The sequence below is a fragment of the Ochlerotatus camptorhynchus genome, unplaced genomic scaffold (assembly GCF_037179485.1).
Source record: "Ochlerotatus camptorhynchus isolate MF236.1 unplaced genomic scaffold, CSIRO-AGI_Acam_v1.1 ptg000102l, whole genome shotgun sequence".
Lineage (NCBI taxonomy): Eukaryota > Metazoa > Arthropoda > Insecta > Diptera > Culicidae > Ochlerotatus > Ochlerotatus camptorhynchus.
This window is the reverse complement of record NW_027040592.1, coordinates 4836737-4854803: the sequence shown is the minus strand read 5'-3', so window position 1 is coordinate 4854803 and position 18067 is coordinate 4836737. Positions and strand designations below refer to the sequence as shown.

General features: G+C 39.9%; 2 protein-coding genes across 2 annotated transcripts in view; both read left to right on the top strand.

Annotated features, from left to right (window-relative positions):
* Positions 1-18067, top strand: part of LOC135699102 (alpha-protein kinase 1-like) — a 199044-nt gene that overhangs the window by 104764 nt on the left and 76213 nt on the right. The window lies entirely within an intron of this gene.
* Positions 10775-14468, top strand: LOC135699044 (caspase-1-like). Its single transcript, XM_065219222.1, has 3 exons — positions 10775-11135; positions 11193-11510; positions 14251-14468. The coding sequence occupies exons 1-3, from the start codon at positions 10775-10777 to the stop codon at positions 14466-14468; spliced, it is 897 nt and encodes a 298-aa protein (XP_065075294.1).

The following is an 18067-nucleotide window of genomic DNA, read 5'->3' as shown; positions in this document are numbered from 1 at the left end:
CTGTCTGTCTGTCTGTCTGTCTGTCTGTCTGTCTGTCTGTCTGTCTGTCTGTCTGTCTGTCTGTCTGTCTGTCTGTCTGTCTGTCTGTCTGTCTGTCTGTCTGTCTGTCTGTCTGTCTGTCTGTCTGTCTGTCTGTCTGTCTGTCTGTCTGTCTGTCTGTCTGTCTGTCTGTCTGTCTGTCTGTCTGTCTGTCTGTCTGTCTGTCTGTCTGTCTGTCTGTCTGTCTGTCTGTCTGTCTGTCTGTCTGTCTGTCTGTCTGTCTGTCTGTCTGTCTGTCTGTCTGTCTGTCTGTCTGTCTGTCTGTCTGTCTGTCTGTCTGTCTGTCTGTCTGTCTGTCTGTCTGTCTGTCTGTCTGTCTGTCTGTCTGTCTGTCTGTCTGTCTGTCTGTCTGTCTGTCTGTCTGTCTGTCTGTCTGTCTGTCTGTCTGTCTGTCTGTCTGTCTGTCTGTCTGTCTGTCTGTCTGTCTGTCTGTCTGTCTGTCTGTCTGTCTGTCTGTCTGTCTGTCTGTCTGTCTGTCTGTCTGTCTGTCTGTCTGTCTGTCTGTCTGTCTGTCTGCTTAAAAAACAGAAAAACCGATCGAGATTTGGCCCCTAGGGTCGTTTGTTTAGTGCAACAGTTACATCGTACGGCGGCCGTAATGCCTTGTTCAGACTACAGAGTTATAACATGTTATAGCGCTATCTTGATGGTGGTTTCTATGTTGCAATTATTTGACAACCGTTATAACATGTTATAACTCTCCAGTCTGGACAGCGTTTAAGCTCGGTTGCCACCCTTTCCGGTTTAGCTTTTTGCTCATAAACAAACCAATAAAACTCTTACCATATTAAATACTTCTGTGTGTTCATAAATTTCTCCAATTCGTCTCATTGCAAATAAAACTACTATTAGCCTCCTTTGATCGCTTTTTGGGTTTACCTCTCTCTCTCTCCCTCGCTTTGTTGTGTGCCACGCGTAAACAAAACACCGTCAAACCACAACATTACGATCTTTTTTTGCGCTCCCCCAAAATCTGCTTATCTGACCAACAATAACAACAAGATGGAGAGACCCAGCAGCAGCCAGCAGTTCAACACTTTAGGCTGTTTACATAACAAGCAAAAGCAACATAAGGATAAGGAGGAGGAGGAGGAGGCGGTAGCAGTGGGTGGTCATTTATCCAACGTGTATAGAAATGGAAGAGGAGCAGCAGGAGGAGCAAGTTGAACGCTTCTGCTCACACAGAGGGAGCAACTGCATTTGGCCGGGCCCGGAGGGGGTTTGTTTGTTGCGATCGCCATTGTGTCGATCGATTGAGGCAGGTTGGTTCGCTGGTGGAGGAGTGTGCTAAAATCAAACAATGCGAATCTGACTCTCTAAGACTAACGGCGAGACACGAGACGGATGTTTGCTGTTTGGTGACATATGTCCCATGCAGTGTTGGCAAAATCATCAATCAAATGATATGTTTCCGCTCTAATACGCTCTCAATGGAACTTATTACGGATGTCACTTCACGGTGAAAACTTGTCACTTGTCGTCACGCTGAAGTGATTCCCATTTGATTTGTACGGCAATCACGGCTCTTATTATGAGTATCACTTCCTTATCACCGTGTAGTGACACCCGTAATAAGGCCCAATATCGCGTGTGATTTCGGATCAAAATATCATGCTTGATATTTATTTTACAAGCTCCTTTGACATGTAAAGCTGAAGCTGAGATTTGACTCGACACAAAAATCAAGCTGAACGTATTAAGTCTGTGTATCGATGTCCTTTCGGATAAACTCCACTAAAGGGGACTTTCACCAAATTCTGAACAAATTTTTGAGCAATTTGTTGTCAGAGAAATATATGAGCCTTTCTCATAGAAACTCTACAACTTCACGAGTAAGTTACATGGGCCTCCCCCACGCCCCCTTCTTTATAATTTTTTTTTCTAAGGCAGCTTGCAGATGACGGCGTGATTTCCGTTATACGACCAAAAGCCCCGGACCTGCAAGGACCATTGCAAGATACCTTGGATGTTGTCCTTACCCTCGAATAAGCCGCGAGTAATCGGCCCCCGTTCTACTAACTTTAGTCATAAGAAATATTGTTAATATATATTGAATTACGGCTCCACAAAGCTAACACAATTGAGCCTTGATAAATAAATGAATTCATAAAAACAATAAGTAACAATGATCGATTCTCTTCGTCGACTTTCTCTTTCGTTAATAACTCGAGCACATAACCGTTTCTTGTTGTGTTTGTCGTATAAGATGCTAGATAAATGCTTCTTTTATCGATCTGTGTGCTGAAGATACAATGGGAATGTATCTACTCAGCAAAAAATAAATTTTAATATTACATGCAAGAGGATTCACTTCAATCATGTCGAAAATCTCATGTAATTTGTATGGTCACAAATCAAAACAAAAACTGCTGCCAGTAGTGAGTAATTACGGTACATTTTGTCATTTGGAGATATTTTTGATTCCTTGCAAATCAAGCATTAAGCACAAGACCTTCAAGAAAACTAACAACACGAAGTCTGGAAATAGAAATGTTTCATTCAAAACGTCAAGTATTTCAAGAATATCGGGTGAGACCAATCTAATTGTATTTAATCTTATTTTTGTGTAGTAGGATAATCAATTGAACCGCTCCGGGTTATTATGAAGCCCTCCCCTTGGCTTGTTTTTAACCTGGACGTTGGGGGGGCAGGCCTAATATTATGCAGGTACTTAATAAAGCATGGGTTATGGTTGATTGGGTGGATTAGAGATTTCAATTATTTATTAAATTAGGCTAATGAGATATCATAATCATCAAACGAAAATTTAGACAGCCTTATGACATTAAGTAGATTAAAAAAGGAGTTAGGATGCGGGGGGTCCGCTTAGGGAGGCAACTAGCCTTTTCATATATTATCTGTTTATTTTGATGGTTTTTTTTTTTTTCCTTTGTTGGGTACATTTTTCCACTGCGACCAGTTATTTGATCTATTGTGGCGGGCCCCGGTTTAATGTATGCCACATCAGGGTGTTGTATCACTATTTGTTTGAGTGATTTCCACTAGCTGACTATAGGCATTGTCCCAGTAAGGTATTATAGAACGAATGAACTTTATTGCCTTACTGGGATAAGTCATCCATACTTCTGAGGGCTGTTTTAAACACTTATCGAAAAATGTTTTCCTTTTATGAAAAAGTGCTGCACAGTTACATAGTAAATGTTCCGAGTTTTCACTCTCTAGGTTGCAGAATCGACACTTGTCATCTTCCAATTTGCCTAGCTGTTTTAAATAATATTTACTTGAACAGTGAACCGTAACTAGGCCACTAAAAGTACATAGATCTTTTTTGGAGAGATTAAGAAGTCTTTAAGTTGCTCCTTTATTAGGTGATATAAATCTTTTGGACTGTCGAGCTATTTTAGTGTTTTTCCAAATGTTATCTATCATCGATTTTTCCCAGTTTTTTAGTTCCATTTTGAGGGTACATTCTGAGGCCCCACAAAATGGTTCTGGACCTAGGAATGGTTTTGATGATCCCAATCTTGCTAATAAATCTGCCTTTTCATTACCTTCAACCCCACAGTGCCCAGGTACCCAAAATAAGTTAACTGTACTATTTTTAGCCACCTGCTGTAGTAATTGAATGCATTCCCAAACCAGTTTAGAACAACATGTAACTGACCTCAATGCTTTTAGGGCAGCTTGACTGTCAGAGAAAATATATATCCAGAACAACATGTGAAAAGGGCATACAAGCTTTTTGTAAACAAACCTTCTTATGCCCTTTTCTCGCCACCCATATGACAGCAACGCAAACCTTTAACATCACCGGGTAGGGGACACTTTCCCCTTCCCGATGATATTGCTGGTTTGCGTGGGCGACCCTCGGTTGGTGAGAAAAGGGCCTACAAAGGTTTGTTTACAAAAAGCTTGTATGCCCTTTTCACATGTTGTTCTGGATATATTTGTATGTTTGTAATTACGACGTAAACAAACCGTAGCACATTCAATAATTGCCTGTATTTCTGCTTGAAATACGGTTGGCCACTTACCCATAGATATTGATATGTTGACACCAGGACCCGTTACCCCAGCGCCAACTCTGTTGTTTAATTTGGAGCCATCAGTGTAGAAAATTACTGATCCTGGTTGAATACTAGGTCCCCCTGATTCCCATTCAGTGCGACTAGGTTCAGTGACGTTGAATAGTCTTTCAAAGTTATGCTGTCTATTCATCCAGCCTTCATGAGTTAATAGTGAATTAATTTTAAATTCCTTCAAAATACTGAGATGACCCCTAAGGTCCCCATCAAAAAACTGTTTTGTTCTTTTTAACCTTAGTGCGTTTCTTTCGGCTTCTAACTGCACAAATATATGTAAGGGAAGTAGATTTAGCATTGTATCTAGCGCTTTAGAGGGCGTGCTACGAATTGCTCCTGTGATGGAAATTGTAGCAAGTCTTTGCAACTTTTCTAGTTTTTTTTGTTGAGCATATTTAACTTTTGTTTTTGGCCACCAAACTAATGATGCATATGTTATTCTGGGTCTTATTATAGCCTTATAGATCCAATCGATCATTTTAGGTTTCAGTCCCCATTTATTTCCAAATGTTTTTTTGCTTATTCATAGGGCATTTGTAGCCTTGCTTATCATTTTATTCAAATGTAAGTTCCAATTGAGTTTGCTATCAAGAATTACTCCCAGATACTTAACCTTTTGAGAAAGGACTAATTTAGTATCCTCCAAGTGCAAATCTGGTATTTTTATTTTCCTTTTATGTGTAAATGGTATAATAGTAGTCTTATGAGGGTTTATGGACAACCCCTCATCTTCACACCACGCCATCGTTAAATTAAGAGCATATTGTAACCTATCTCTGATAACGTGTTCATATTTCCCACGAATAATGATTACTATGTCATCGGCAAAACCAATTATTTCAAGTCCTTGCGCTTCAAGATGTAATAGTAGTTCGTCGGCTACCAGTGACCACAGCAAAGGTGAAAGAACCCCTCCTTGTGGGCAACCCTTAACGGTCCTTACCGTGACCGTTGAACTACCATGACTGCATGTTATTTCTCGTTTTTGCAACATTTCAAAAATCCAATCTATGATAGTTTTATCAAAATTTCGTTTTATCATAACGTTCCTCATTGAATAATGAGATGCATTGTCAAATGCTCCTTCAATATCTAGAAACGCAGCTAACATAATCTCTTTGGCTTCAAAGGTTTTTTTCAATTTTTGTCACTAGTGTATGAAGTGCTGTTATTGTTGATTTTCCGTGTTGGTATGCAAATTGCTGTTTATTTAATGGGATCGAATCTAAATACTTTGACTTGATATAATCATCAATCAATTTCTCTATTAATTTCAACATACATGACGAAAGGCTAATAGGTCTAAAGGATTTTGGACTCTTTTTATCCTTTATGTTAGCTTTAGGAATAAAAACCACACGAATTTGTCGCCAGAGTTTTGGAATGTGGTTCAACCGCAAACTGGCCCTGAACATTTCAGTTAAGCAGGGAATTAGCATTCCTTTGCTTTTTTGAATCATCACAGGACGGATTTCATCATTTCCTGGAGATTTAAATGGTTCAAACGAATTTACAGCCCATTCAACTCTTGCTTGAGTAAAAATACGACTTGCTAGATCTTGCGTGTCCTGCCTGGCCATTTTTTGCCCAGTTATTTTTGCAATATCATGAGGATCCTCGAAAACTTCTGTGCTGGTCTTCTCTGATCCAGTCAGTGTTTCTAAGGAAGTCGTATTTTCATTCAAGACCGGTAGAGATCCTGGAAAGTGTACTTGCATCATCAAATTCAAAGTTTCTGATGCATTAGAAGTAAAACTCCCGTTATCCTTTTTAAGAGTACCAAGACCATTAGAATGATCGTTTGACAAGACTTTTTGCAATCTAGCAACCACTGGAGTACTTTCAATATTTTCACAAGTGTGCCTCCAGTTTTTGCGTTTTGATTTTCTAATCTCTTCATTATACAAAGTAAGAGCTTTCCTATATGTATCCCACTGTAAAGTACGCTTTGCTTGATTAAACATTTTCCGAGCCTGTTTCCTTAGATTTTCCAATCTAGTATTCCACCATGGAACATCTCTATCCGTTGATCTTACCTTGATTGGGCAACTGTTGTTAAAAGCATGCATTATTCTGTTTGTTACTTGAAGATAGGTATTTTCTAGTTCTTTATGTATGTTAATTCTTTTTTCCAGGAAACTACCCCCCGCTGCTAGATTAGAATAATAGAGATCCCAGTTTGTTTTCCTGGGATCCCTGAAAGTTTTTTTTTTTTTTTTGATAATGTCATTCACTTTATATTCAAATAATATATGTTTATGATCAGATAGGGATACTTCATCTGATACATGCCAATTATGTATTTTTTTCTGAGAGTGTGTTACTACAGAGTGTTAAATCCAGAACTTCTTGTCTTATGGAATTCATGAAAGTAAAATCAGTACCCTCATTACAAATATTTACGTTAATTTTTGTTATATATTCTAGTAGCCACTCACCTCTTGTGTTGATATCTGTGCTGTTCCATATTGTATGATGCGCGTTCGCATCACAACCGATGATGAATGCTTTATTTTGTGATTTACAAAATGTAACGAATGCTTTGATGGTTGCTATTTTTTTTTTATTTGGTATATATGTGAAAGGATGAATCAGTGGGAGATGGACTTAGGGTTTCTTTACATTTTGCAGCACAAATCTAGTACTAGGTGTCATTTCCTCAAAACCCTCCAATAACCGAACTCTTCAATCCCTTCCTTTTTCCATGGCGTTCAAGTGGTCCGCATAGGATATTCAGCCATTACCCTTCCTTTATCCTCGGCTTTGGATTGACTTGCGCTCCCATTGCCCCACCAAACGCTGCAAAATGAAAATGAAAAAATTATAAATGGAAAAATGCTAAAGTTGTTCCAATTTTGAAGCTGGATACAAATCCAGCTGAAGCTTCTAGCTACCACCCAATAAGTTTGCTTTCTTCAATAAGTAAACATTTTGAAAAGATAATTTTAAATAGAATGATGCTTCACATCAATACGAACTTAATTTTTGCAGATGGGCAGTTTGGATTTTGCCATGGGCATTCAACTACTCACCAACTCTTAAGAGTTACCAATTAAATTCGGTCAAACAAATCTGAAGGCTGCTCAACTGGAGTTGCTCTTCTAGACAAAGAAAAAGTATTCGACAGTGTTTGTCATGAAGGTTTGGTTTCTGAATTGAAAAAGTTTAATGTTCTACTCTATATTATAAAATTAGTTCAAAATTATTTAACTGACAGAACTCTGTTAGTAAATTATCAAAATTCCATATCCAAACGACTGCCTGTTAGGGCAGGAGTTCCTCAAGGTAGCATTCTTGGGCCTTCTTTGACCACTTCGGACCTCCTAAAAGAAATGTGATTTAATTTGCTTTGTAAAATTTGAATAGTTTCTGTGATTAGATTTTTCTTCCAAAACTCTATATCACAGAAACTATTTTATAATTGTATCTCTATACTTTTCTATACTTTGAACTTATGTTGTTTAATCTATATTATATGTCAAAAAATTCAATCAAATACTAATGCTATCAAATCAGAAACTTACTTTCACACAAAATTCCATTACTATTTTTAGATGGAAAATTAATCTTAAAATTTGGCAACACTGCATTAAATTTATTCTGGATGTCATGTTTTCTTGCTCCAAAAATAATTAGAAACAGTAAGCAAGCAAAATTAATTATTTTACTGAGAAAAACGGACGAAAAGGAAATTGAAAAATGTTTTTTTCTCATAATTTTTAGCATTCTTTGCTTTGTTTTCTATTTGCTTGTTTTCTATTTAAAAAAGATGGAGAACATACCAGGATGGCAATCTAAATATTCTCATTCTGAGAAAATTCCGTTTTAAGTTTGTAAACGCAATTATAAAATATTTGCCAACACTGTGCCAAAATAATATATTCATATTTAGATTCCTTGTCTGACTTTCTCATTAAAATACTGTGAATTGTAGCTTTATTTGTTCCGAAGATATTGATAAAAGAAAGTAGTGCTTTCTTAAAAATCATGAAAAACACAAAATACTCCCCTGCACCGATTGCTTCGATCTGCTCAAAAATTTAGATTCATAAAAGTTAGACCAAAATAAAACCTCTCCTCCAAATTTGGTCCTAATCGAAAGAGACCAATTACACTTTTGTATTTTTTTTTTTCTCGATCACTTGGCACGGAATGACCCTGTTCGAACGTACCATCGGCAACGGGCTTTACTACATTCAAATCTAGAATGTTGTAATAATAAATGCCTCCCAGTGACATGGTAACAACCAGTTCAATGCGAATTGCAGTATGGTGCAGCCATCGCTATTCGTACTATAGCCATGGATTTTTTTGTTTTGGTTATTTTTTGTTATTGTTCTAATTGTAATTAGTTTTGGATGTGATTGATATTATATATTGTGATGATTTTGTATTTAAACCAAAGAATATTAAATAAAATATAGCCAGTTCGTTTTGAGTCCCCGAGCAGGCAAGTTGCCTCTCGGGGCATAGGAAAACAGTGTATTTCATTTAACCGGTGGCGGTGTGTCAATCCGAGCCGCAAGAAGAACACAACGTAGGGTCATACTTATCCTGGACGAATCAAGGATTCTTTAGGGGTATTGTGAGGTAATTGCATATTCGTAATCTGCATTTCAAATAGATCGACGTCCAAAATGTTGTCAACATTGGAGCACTGGAACGGTTTTAAATAAGTGTGATTACATTAGCAAAAAAACACCATATTAGCGCCCCTCGGCCGTACTTTGTATGGGAGTGAGCTGGCAATTTGTTAACTTTGTGTCAAACAGTGAGGTGGTTATTTGGCTTTACATCTTGATTTTAAAACTGAGATGGAAGTAAATGGGATCGACAAAATTATCGTTGTGATCAGAAAAAGAAGCCCTCTCGGATGAGTATAGTAACCAATATATTTTTCAAAATTAAAGAACCCAAGTCATTATAATATTATTCGAGAAAGGTGATGAATTATAAGTAAGCCTACACGAGAAGAAAAACTTATATTGAATGTATTAAGCAAACCACATAGATTTTTGCCATTGCCATCTTCGCATAAAGTTTAAGCATAATTCATATGACATTGATAAACCTTGTCATAACAATTTAATAACATAGATTTATTCAGACGTCAAATAGATTTTATACTATCGATACATGAATACTATTTTGAAGAGACCACCATATAGGTTGAAAGGAAACCAGACAAAAATATATTAACTCAATTTACTGATTCCAAGTGTTTTTATTCTATAACCTCGCGACATCATTTATGTAACGAAGCACTCGTCGATTGGCCTTCGTTTGCGATCGACTGCGCTTTATCGTCAACCGTTTGTGGGCGGCCTTCACGTGCTACTGGTGCAACTTTTCCAAAGTCCCCGGCGTATATTCCACAGCCACAGGGTTTTCTGCCTCCCGAATGAACGTTCAAAGCTTTTCCAAACATCAGCGATGTTCATATTCGAACATGTTTCCATCCTTGGTAACATTGGCGGTTGTTGTGCTGAAAATGAATGGAAAATTATTATTCATAATTGATTACATTTCAAGGTTACACGACAACGTTACCAAATTCCTGTTCACTTCCTTGTGATTAAAAGTGATAAATTCACGCATAGTAGGCTTAATTTTATCTTACCCGGAATCCATCGACAATTTATAAATAAAATCGATGACAGTAAATTTGAGTTTCCAGGTACCAAAGATATTACATGAATAATTGATAAGACAAATTTCTGTTGACCAATGTTAAAGTTCGTAGTATTTGAAAAGCCTGATTATGACACTCCTTTTTCATTCTAAATCACGTATACAAATTCATAAATGTGCCGCTCTGACCAACACGATGAATGCGTCAGTTTTATAATCTGTTCGACTGAAAATCCCCGCTGAACTTGCATTACATAAGTCAAGGTCGCCCCAATTTACCAACCGCTTACAAGTCACAATACAGATAAGTATGACTATGACGTTATGACGATGATAAGATTCTACACACCAAGCGCTGCCCCCGTTCGCTGTTATTATGTCACATTGAGGCAGATCGTCAAACTTTCTCGGCGTCATAATACACAACAATGCAACCTAGATTGTGACAGGTTCTCGACCCCTAGTAGACGACCGTATTTCGCTAATCGCATGACTTTGATAGGACCAGCCGTTTTAGCGCTGGAATGGGCTACTTTACAGCAGCTATAAATTGCCCAGGAACAGTTTAGACACTCCAACCATCGCGTTTTGTTTTTGTCATGCAGGCATAGAGGATTTTGTATTTTGCATTTTGTATTGTATTGTTCTTAACTAGCTTCCAACCCACCGGTCCTTTTCAGGACCACAAATGACTGATAAATGAGTTAACTAAAGAGTAGGAGCTTGAATCCAAGACATGGCTTGTACAACAGAACTCTCAAATTGCTTCCGAATTTCAACCTATGGAAATTTTTCACTGATAACCAATTTTTAAATCACACTAGTATTCGCATAATCAGGCTTATCGAATGCCTGGGAACTCTTATCCATTCCCGCCTTTTCAGAAATCACATCACATTGTTATCTCTTTTATCGAGAGTCCATTCACCATACCACTACCACCACCGTCCACGGCAAATTCACGCATATATCCGTTCACTGTTCAGTCACCTAGCCATTTCGGAATCTGAAATCAAACTCTACGGTTTGTCAGTCAGATTCTGCTGAAAGGAAAAAAAATCATGGATCCCTCCGTAAACCTCCGGCAAGAGCAACAGGTGGACCTGGTGGACGCAAACCCGACCCTTAGTGGGTCCGGTAGTAATAGTGAAGTAGATGCAGCTGGATTTAGCGAGGAGGAGGGATCCGGAATTCTAGCCATACCTACTGCTAAGCTGTACTCCATGAACGGAGCGAAACGTGGCAAGGTGTTAATATTCAATCAGGAAAAATTCGTTGATGGAAGTTATCCGCCCCGAACCGGTACGGACAAAGACGTAGAAAGATTGAACCATGCTTTGCCTCGACTCGGATTCCAAAAGGAGGATATTAAAGTGCACAAAAACAAGAGTAGCGGCGAAATCAACGGGATTGCGAAAAACCGTGAGTAGTGAATCGTTTATATGATGATCGGATTACTGTGAGCGGTTTAATTTGCAGTGAAAAACAACGCTGATCTGGAAATATCCGATTGCTTAGTGGTGGTGATACTGACACACGGTGAAAAGAATGACATGTTGATGGCCAAAGATAAAGCGTACAATTTGTACGAGTTTATTGAGAACTTCAATCCCACTACCTTGAAGTCCATGGCTGGAAAACCGAAACTGTTCATAATCCAAGCCTGTCGTGGCGAAGAAGTAGATCATGGTGTTAATTTGATGGCATACAGTGCCAGAGATCAGGTCGACTCGCGGACGAAGATTTGTACGTATCCGGAATTTCCCGATCTGTTCGTTGTGCAGAGTTCTCATCACGGTAAGCTTTGTTTGAAAGAGAGAAAAACGATTCGAATTGTGCACCTTAATACTCTAATAGTACGTTCAGACTACAGAGTTATAACATATTATAACGCTATCTTGATGGTGGTTTCTGTATTGTAATTATTTTTACAACCGTTATGCCTGTTATAACTGCTTAGTCTGGACAGCGCATTATGCCTTGTTCAGATTACAGAATTATAAAACATGCTACAAGGCTGTTGCCATAATTATCAACATGAAAACTGTCGTAGCCTTGTAACTTATTATAGCTCCATAGCGTGAAATTTCAAAACCACAAAAATGTCAGCTTCCACAAAACATACAAATATGAAATTACTGCTATGCAGCTCCAGGCCAAATAGCAAACAAAAATGATTTTTTTGACTCGTCCTTCTTTGATTTGCATGAAACTTTGCACAGTTGTTTGTTATGGGGAATCTTTCAATATTTTGCCATTTTGACATTTTCCAATAAATTGTAGCACGAAAACATCACTAAGTGGCCGGCGCCGGTAGTGTAGTGATAGGCTGCTTTCTCACCCCAATGGGTCTGGGTTCAATCCCAGCCGAGGTCGGTGGGATTTTTCTGAGGTCACGTCTTCCTTCGGAAGGGAAGTAAAGCCATTGGTCCCGGCCCATATGTGTTGAATGGGTGTGATATCCCAACCAGGTGTGGAAGAAGCTTCCTTCCTCCACATTCGATTGCCGTTAATGGATGGGAATCGATATCCGTTGGTTATTGGCACTAGATTGCGGAACAGACACCGACGTTAAATAAAAGAATGAACATCACTAAATCTTCTGATCAAAATGACAGATACAATGTTGTAGATAAAAATAGTGTTCCTAGAAAAAAAAAATATACTCGGTATTTTTTGTTTAGTAATTCTGTGTAAACATTCATATAAAGTGTTGAATGGTCAAATATAACAAAATATCCATGTTCAATTTTTATAATATTTTGTTTTTGATGAAAAAAAAAGCTAAATAAAAAATGCAAACTTTTGTAATATTGTAAACTATGGGAACTTGGAAATTGTCAAAAATCGTAGAACAAGAACTTTTGTTGCAATTTTTAAATTTCTGTGTACAAGTTATTTAAAAAACCATACCAATAAAAAGTTAAAAAAAAACTGACCAAAAATTTATGTTCTGCGATGATTGTCAATTTTCAAGGTTTACAATATTTCAAAAGTTTGCATTTTTTGCAACTGGCTCAGAGCTTTTGGCGGGAATCATCTAAGGCAGAGCAAAACAGGTTTAAACTTGGAAAAAATTTCAACAAGTTTTTCATTTGCTTGCAAAATAAAATCGATCGGCTTCGCAGTACCCAACCCATAACAAGGAGAAGGTTGAGTTTAATAGATTTGGCGTGGAACGGCTCTACTCCGTGGTTGCTGCGCTACTACAAACAAAGAGTAGTGATTTCCTTTTGTACTAAATGTTCATTATTAATTAGCAATACCCCGCCCTATTTACCAGTGCATGAACTCAAATCCATAGACGAGTGCACGGATGGATTTGAGTTCACCCACTCGACAAAAGTGACACAACAGCGGGGCCCTGTTTCCTAAAAATGAAAACATGAATAATGCACGCGTAACTTTTGAAAAGGGCATATCAACTTATGTAAACAACTTCCTAGGTCATTTTCACGAGAACCGAAGTACGTCCACGCAAACCAAGAGCACTATTGGGAAGAGGAGAATTTCCCCTACCCGATGATGTTGTTAGTTTACGTGGGCGTATTCGGTTCGCACGAAAAAGGCTTAACAAGTTTTGTGTACAAAAGTTGATAGGCCCGTTTCAAATGTTACGCGAGTATTATTCATGTGTTCATTTTTAGTAAACAGGGTCCCGCTTTTGGGTCACTTTTTGTCGAGTGAGTGAACTCAAATCCATCCGTGCACTCGTCTATTAGGGCGTAACAGCTTTTGTAAACAATCACTTCTATCGATGATTTCTAGGAATTCAAGGCACGTCCACGCATACCAACCTAACCATCGGATAGGGGAAGTCTTTCCCTACCCGATGAGGTTGTTGGTTTGCGTGGGTGAGCCTTGAATTTCTAGAAATCATCAAGAGAAGTCATTGTTTACAAAAGCTGTTAGGCCCTAATTCCAGCTCTATCTAGAAATATTCATTATTAATTAGCACTGCACCGCGCTCTTGTCAAATTTTCATCAGTGCATGAACTCATATCCATCGCACCATTGCACCAATCGTCTATGGTATGTTTTGTTGAAGCTGATGTTTGTGCTTTTGAAAATTCACGCTAATAGCATAGAGGTAACTCTAAGACCAGAAGGTCCCGAAGAAACGAGCTCAACTTTTTGGCTCAGCTCTGGTACTATCTTCGGTCCCAAGCTAATCGATGCACCCCTCGAAACATAGGAAAATTCACGAATCCCTCATTTTATCTGTCGAACTTTCATAACGAATCAGAGCAAACATAGTATAGTACTAGAATTTCGATTAGAATGGGGTACTTTAATTGATTTTCTTGGGACCCCCCAAAGCCCTCTAGTTAAAGTATGGACGACTGTCACCACGAAAATGAAGAAAGCTGTTCCAATGGAGCAAAACGGTGCATTTTGACGGTTCGATTTTAACAACTATTGACAGACATCCATACTTCTACTGTAGGGCTTTTACCGCCCTCCCTTACTTGGTTATAACTCTGTAGTATGAACGTACTATAAGGCTTCTCCAGCATAAATCACGTTTATTTTTCAGGTCACATAGCATTTCGGAACGAAAAAGGGAGCTGGTTAATTCAGGACCTGTGCAAGGCAATCGAAAGTTGTGATCTGGAAACGGACTCTATTTATGACATTCTGACGGAAACGAATGATGCCATATCCAAACGATTCAGCAATGCCGACAAAAAGAAACAGATTGCTAGCATCTTCTCCACCCTGACTAAGAAGCTGTACTTCAAGCCATCAACATAAATGCAGCGACGTTTGATAAGATGCTTGATTTCTTCTGTTGATAGTAAAGGCAAAACAAAACTTGACACGAGGGGTTTCCATCAAGCTTGTAAGGGAATCGGTAATCAAAAATTATCACAAATTATTAAAATGATTAGTGAATTTCGAATTAATTTTAAAGATAATTAAACAGAAATCCGAGTAATTCCATAAATATTTGTTTTTTACGATTGTCATATTCAGGCATGGAAGTCATTTGCATTCATTTCGTGCATTCATTTACATTCATTTGCCCCTAACTTTTTTCATCAAAAGAATTTTGCAAAATGATGTATGGAGCTTTTGTAGGTTTTGTTATTAACAACAAGTTTTGTTAACATTTCAAATCTGTATCTCTTATGCATGACGAACCAGAGCGAACAGAATCCACTACTGTTTTTCAGTGAATGTATTTTACATTCTTTGAAAAACAGTAACAAGTTATTCCCGCTATAATTCGTGATGCATAAGAGATACAGATTTGAGTTTTGAACAAAAGTTGTAGCTAATAGCAAAACCTACTAAAGCTCCATACATTATTTTGTGGAATGCTGTTGATGAAAAAAGTTAGAGGCAAATGAATGTAAATGATTTTCTATGCCTGGTCATATTCTTTAATATTCTATGTAAATTTTATGATTTTAGTTGTTTCAGGTATACTTTACTATTGAATTAGTGAAAATCGAATTTAGATGTTGAAAAATATAAAATCTGAAAACCCTCGATGCAACCAAATCAAATCGACTTTTTTCATATTAGCGCGTCTGTCTGTCTGTCTGTCTGTCTGTCTGTCTGTCTGTCTGTCTGTCTGTCTGTCTGTCTGTCTGTCTGTCTGTCTGTCTGTCTGTCTGTCTGTCTGTCTGTCTGTCTGTCTGTTTTTTTTTTTTTTTTTTTTTTTTTTTTTTTTTTTTTTTGGCAAGGAGGAAACCTTCAAAAAGGCCATCGTGCCACCGCTTGACGACTGGGCGCACAGTCGCGGTGACACGGTGTGTGGGATTCTTACCGCACTAAAACCTCCTTAGACGCCTTGCCCTTTTCCCCCGGAACCACTTGTCGTATTACTTCGGAGGGGGCCGTGCATTACGCACCTCACTTTACCTCAGCTAATTGGCGCTTCCAGTTCGCTGATCGTCTCTCCAATTTGTGAGCCATTTATCTCCCAGCGTCACGTTCTACTCGGTTATCCCTGGTGGTGGATACAGCCTACTCTGATGGAGAGTTCTCCCGGCTTCGGCTTTCAGTTCGCACTTGTGTGAGCACATTACTACTTTCTAGTTGGTCTTCCCGCCATTTTCGCTGCAGCGCTGACATGATCTGCGTTACTGCTCTGCTGACGGCGTTAAAGGTGCCCTCATCTCGACACATTTCTTCGACGACATTCTCCGTGCTAAGGGCGAGCATATCCTCTCGCACATCATCAAATCTAGGACATTCGAAGACCACGTGCTCTGGTGATTCTTCCACATTCCCACACTCCGGACAGAAGGGTGACGTTGTGTGTCCGAACCGATGCAGGTACTTCCTGAAGCAGCCATGACCAGACAGGAACTGCGTCAAGTGGAAGTTGACTTCTCCATGCTTCCTGTTCACCCAGGTCGAAAGAGTCGGTATTAGCCTGTGTGTCCATCTACCGTTCTCTGCTGCATCCCACTCCTGCTGCCACTTAGCCATCGACTCCGTTCTCACCATTTTTCGTACTCCTCTGGTTTCTCTCGTCATATAGCACTCGTAGTCCTCCGCCAAGGTGATGCCGATTGGGATCATACCGGCGATAACGCATACTGCCTCCATCGAAATGGTTCTGTACGCACTCACGACTCGCATGGCCATGAGCCGGAACGTACTGCTCAATTTCCTTTGGTTCTGCTTCGTTTTCAGCGCTTCAATCCAGGCTGGACCTCCGTACCTTAGTATTGATGAGGAAACACTAGCCAGAAGACGTCTCTTGCTGCTGCTTGGACCAGAATTGTTCGGCATGATTCTGGCTATTGCGTTGATGACCTTCGTCGCCTTCTCGCAAGCATATTCGATGTGGCTATTAAAGTTTAGCCGGTCGTCGATCATCACTCCCAGATACTTAAGCATGCGCTTCGAAGCAATGGTGTGCTCTCCAACGGTAATTTCTGCCCGCTGCACTGCTTTGCAGTTACTGACCAACATCACTTCTGTTTTGTGGTGGGCTATCTGCAGCTTCACTCCTTGCATCCAGTTACCAATCGTATCTATCGCCTCAGCCGCCAACATTTCCACTTCTTCCAGCGTCTCACCGGTTACCGTCAAGACGACATCGTCCGCAAAGCCAACGATCTCAACTCCTTTGGGCAGCTTGAGCGTCAGCACGCCATTGTACATTCCGTTCCACAGCGTGGGACCTAGAATGGAGCCTTGGGGAACCCCCGCCGTGATTCTAAGCGATTTCTGCCCCGTGTCTGTCACGTAGACAAGGACCCGGTTCTGGAAATAACTACTTAGAATCCTGCAGAGGTAGCCTGGAACCCTCATTCTATGGAGTCTGTCTGTCTGTCTGTCTGTCTGTCTGTCTGTCTGTCTGTCTGTCTGTCTGTCTGTCTGTCTGTCTGTCTGTCTGTCTGTCTGTCTGTCTGTCTGTCTGTCTGTCTGTCTGTCTGTCTGTCTGTCTGTCTGTCTGTCTGTCTGTCTGTCTGTCTGTCTGTCTGTCTGTCTGTCTGTCTGTCTGTCTGTCTGTCTGTCTGTCTGTCTGTCTGTCTGTCTGTCTGTCTGTCTGTCTGTCTGTCTGTCTGTCTGTCTGTCTGTCTGTCTGTCTGTCTGTCTGTCTGTCTGTCTGTCTGTCTGTCTGTCTGTCTGTCTGTCTGTCTGTCTGTCTGTCTGTCTGTCTGTCTGTCTGTCTGTCTGTCTGTCTGTCTGTCTGTCTGTCTGTCTGTCTGTCTGTCTGTCTGTCTGTCTGTCTGTCTGTCTGTCTGTCTGTCTGTCTGTCTGTCTGTCTGTCTGTCTGTCTGTCTGTCTGTCTGTCTGTCTGTCTGTCTGTCTGTCTGTCTGTCTGTCTGTCTGTCTGTCTGTCTGTCTGTCTGTCTGTCTGTCTGTCTGTCTGTCTGTCTGTCTGTCTGTCTGTCTGTCTGTCTGTCTGTCTGTCTGTCTGTCTGTCTGTCTGTCTGTCTGTCTGTCTGTCTGTCTGTCTGTCTGTCTGTCTGTCTGTCTGTCTGTCTGTCTGTCTGTCTGTCTGTCTGTCTGTCTGTCTGTCTGTCTGTCTGTCTGTCTGTCTGTCTGTCTGTCTGTCTGTCTGTCTGTCTGTCTGTCTGTCTGTCTGTCTGTCTGTCTGTCTGTCTGTCTGTCTGTCTGTCTGTCTGTCTGTCTGTCTGTCTGTCTGTCTGTCTGTCTGTCTGTCTGTCTGTCTGTCTGTCTGTCTGTCTGTCTGTCTGTCTGTCTGTCTGTCTGTCTGTCTGTCTGTCTGTCTGTCTGTCTGTCTGTCTGTCTGTCTGTCTGTCTGTCTGTCTGTCTGTCTGTCTGTCTGTCTGTCTGTCTGTCTGTCTGTCTGTCTGTCTGTCTGTCTGTCTGTCTGTCTGTCTGTCTGTCTGTCTGTCTGTCTGTCTGTCTGTCTGTCTGTC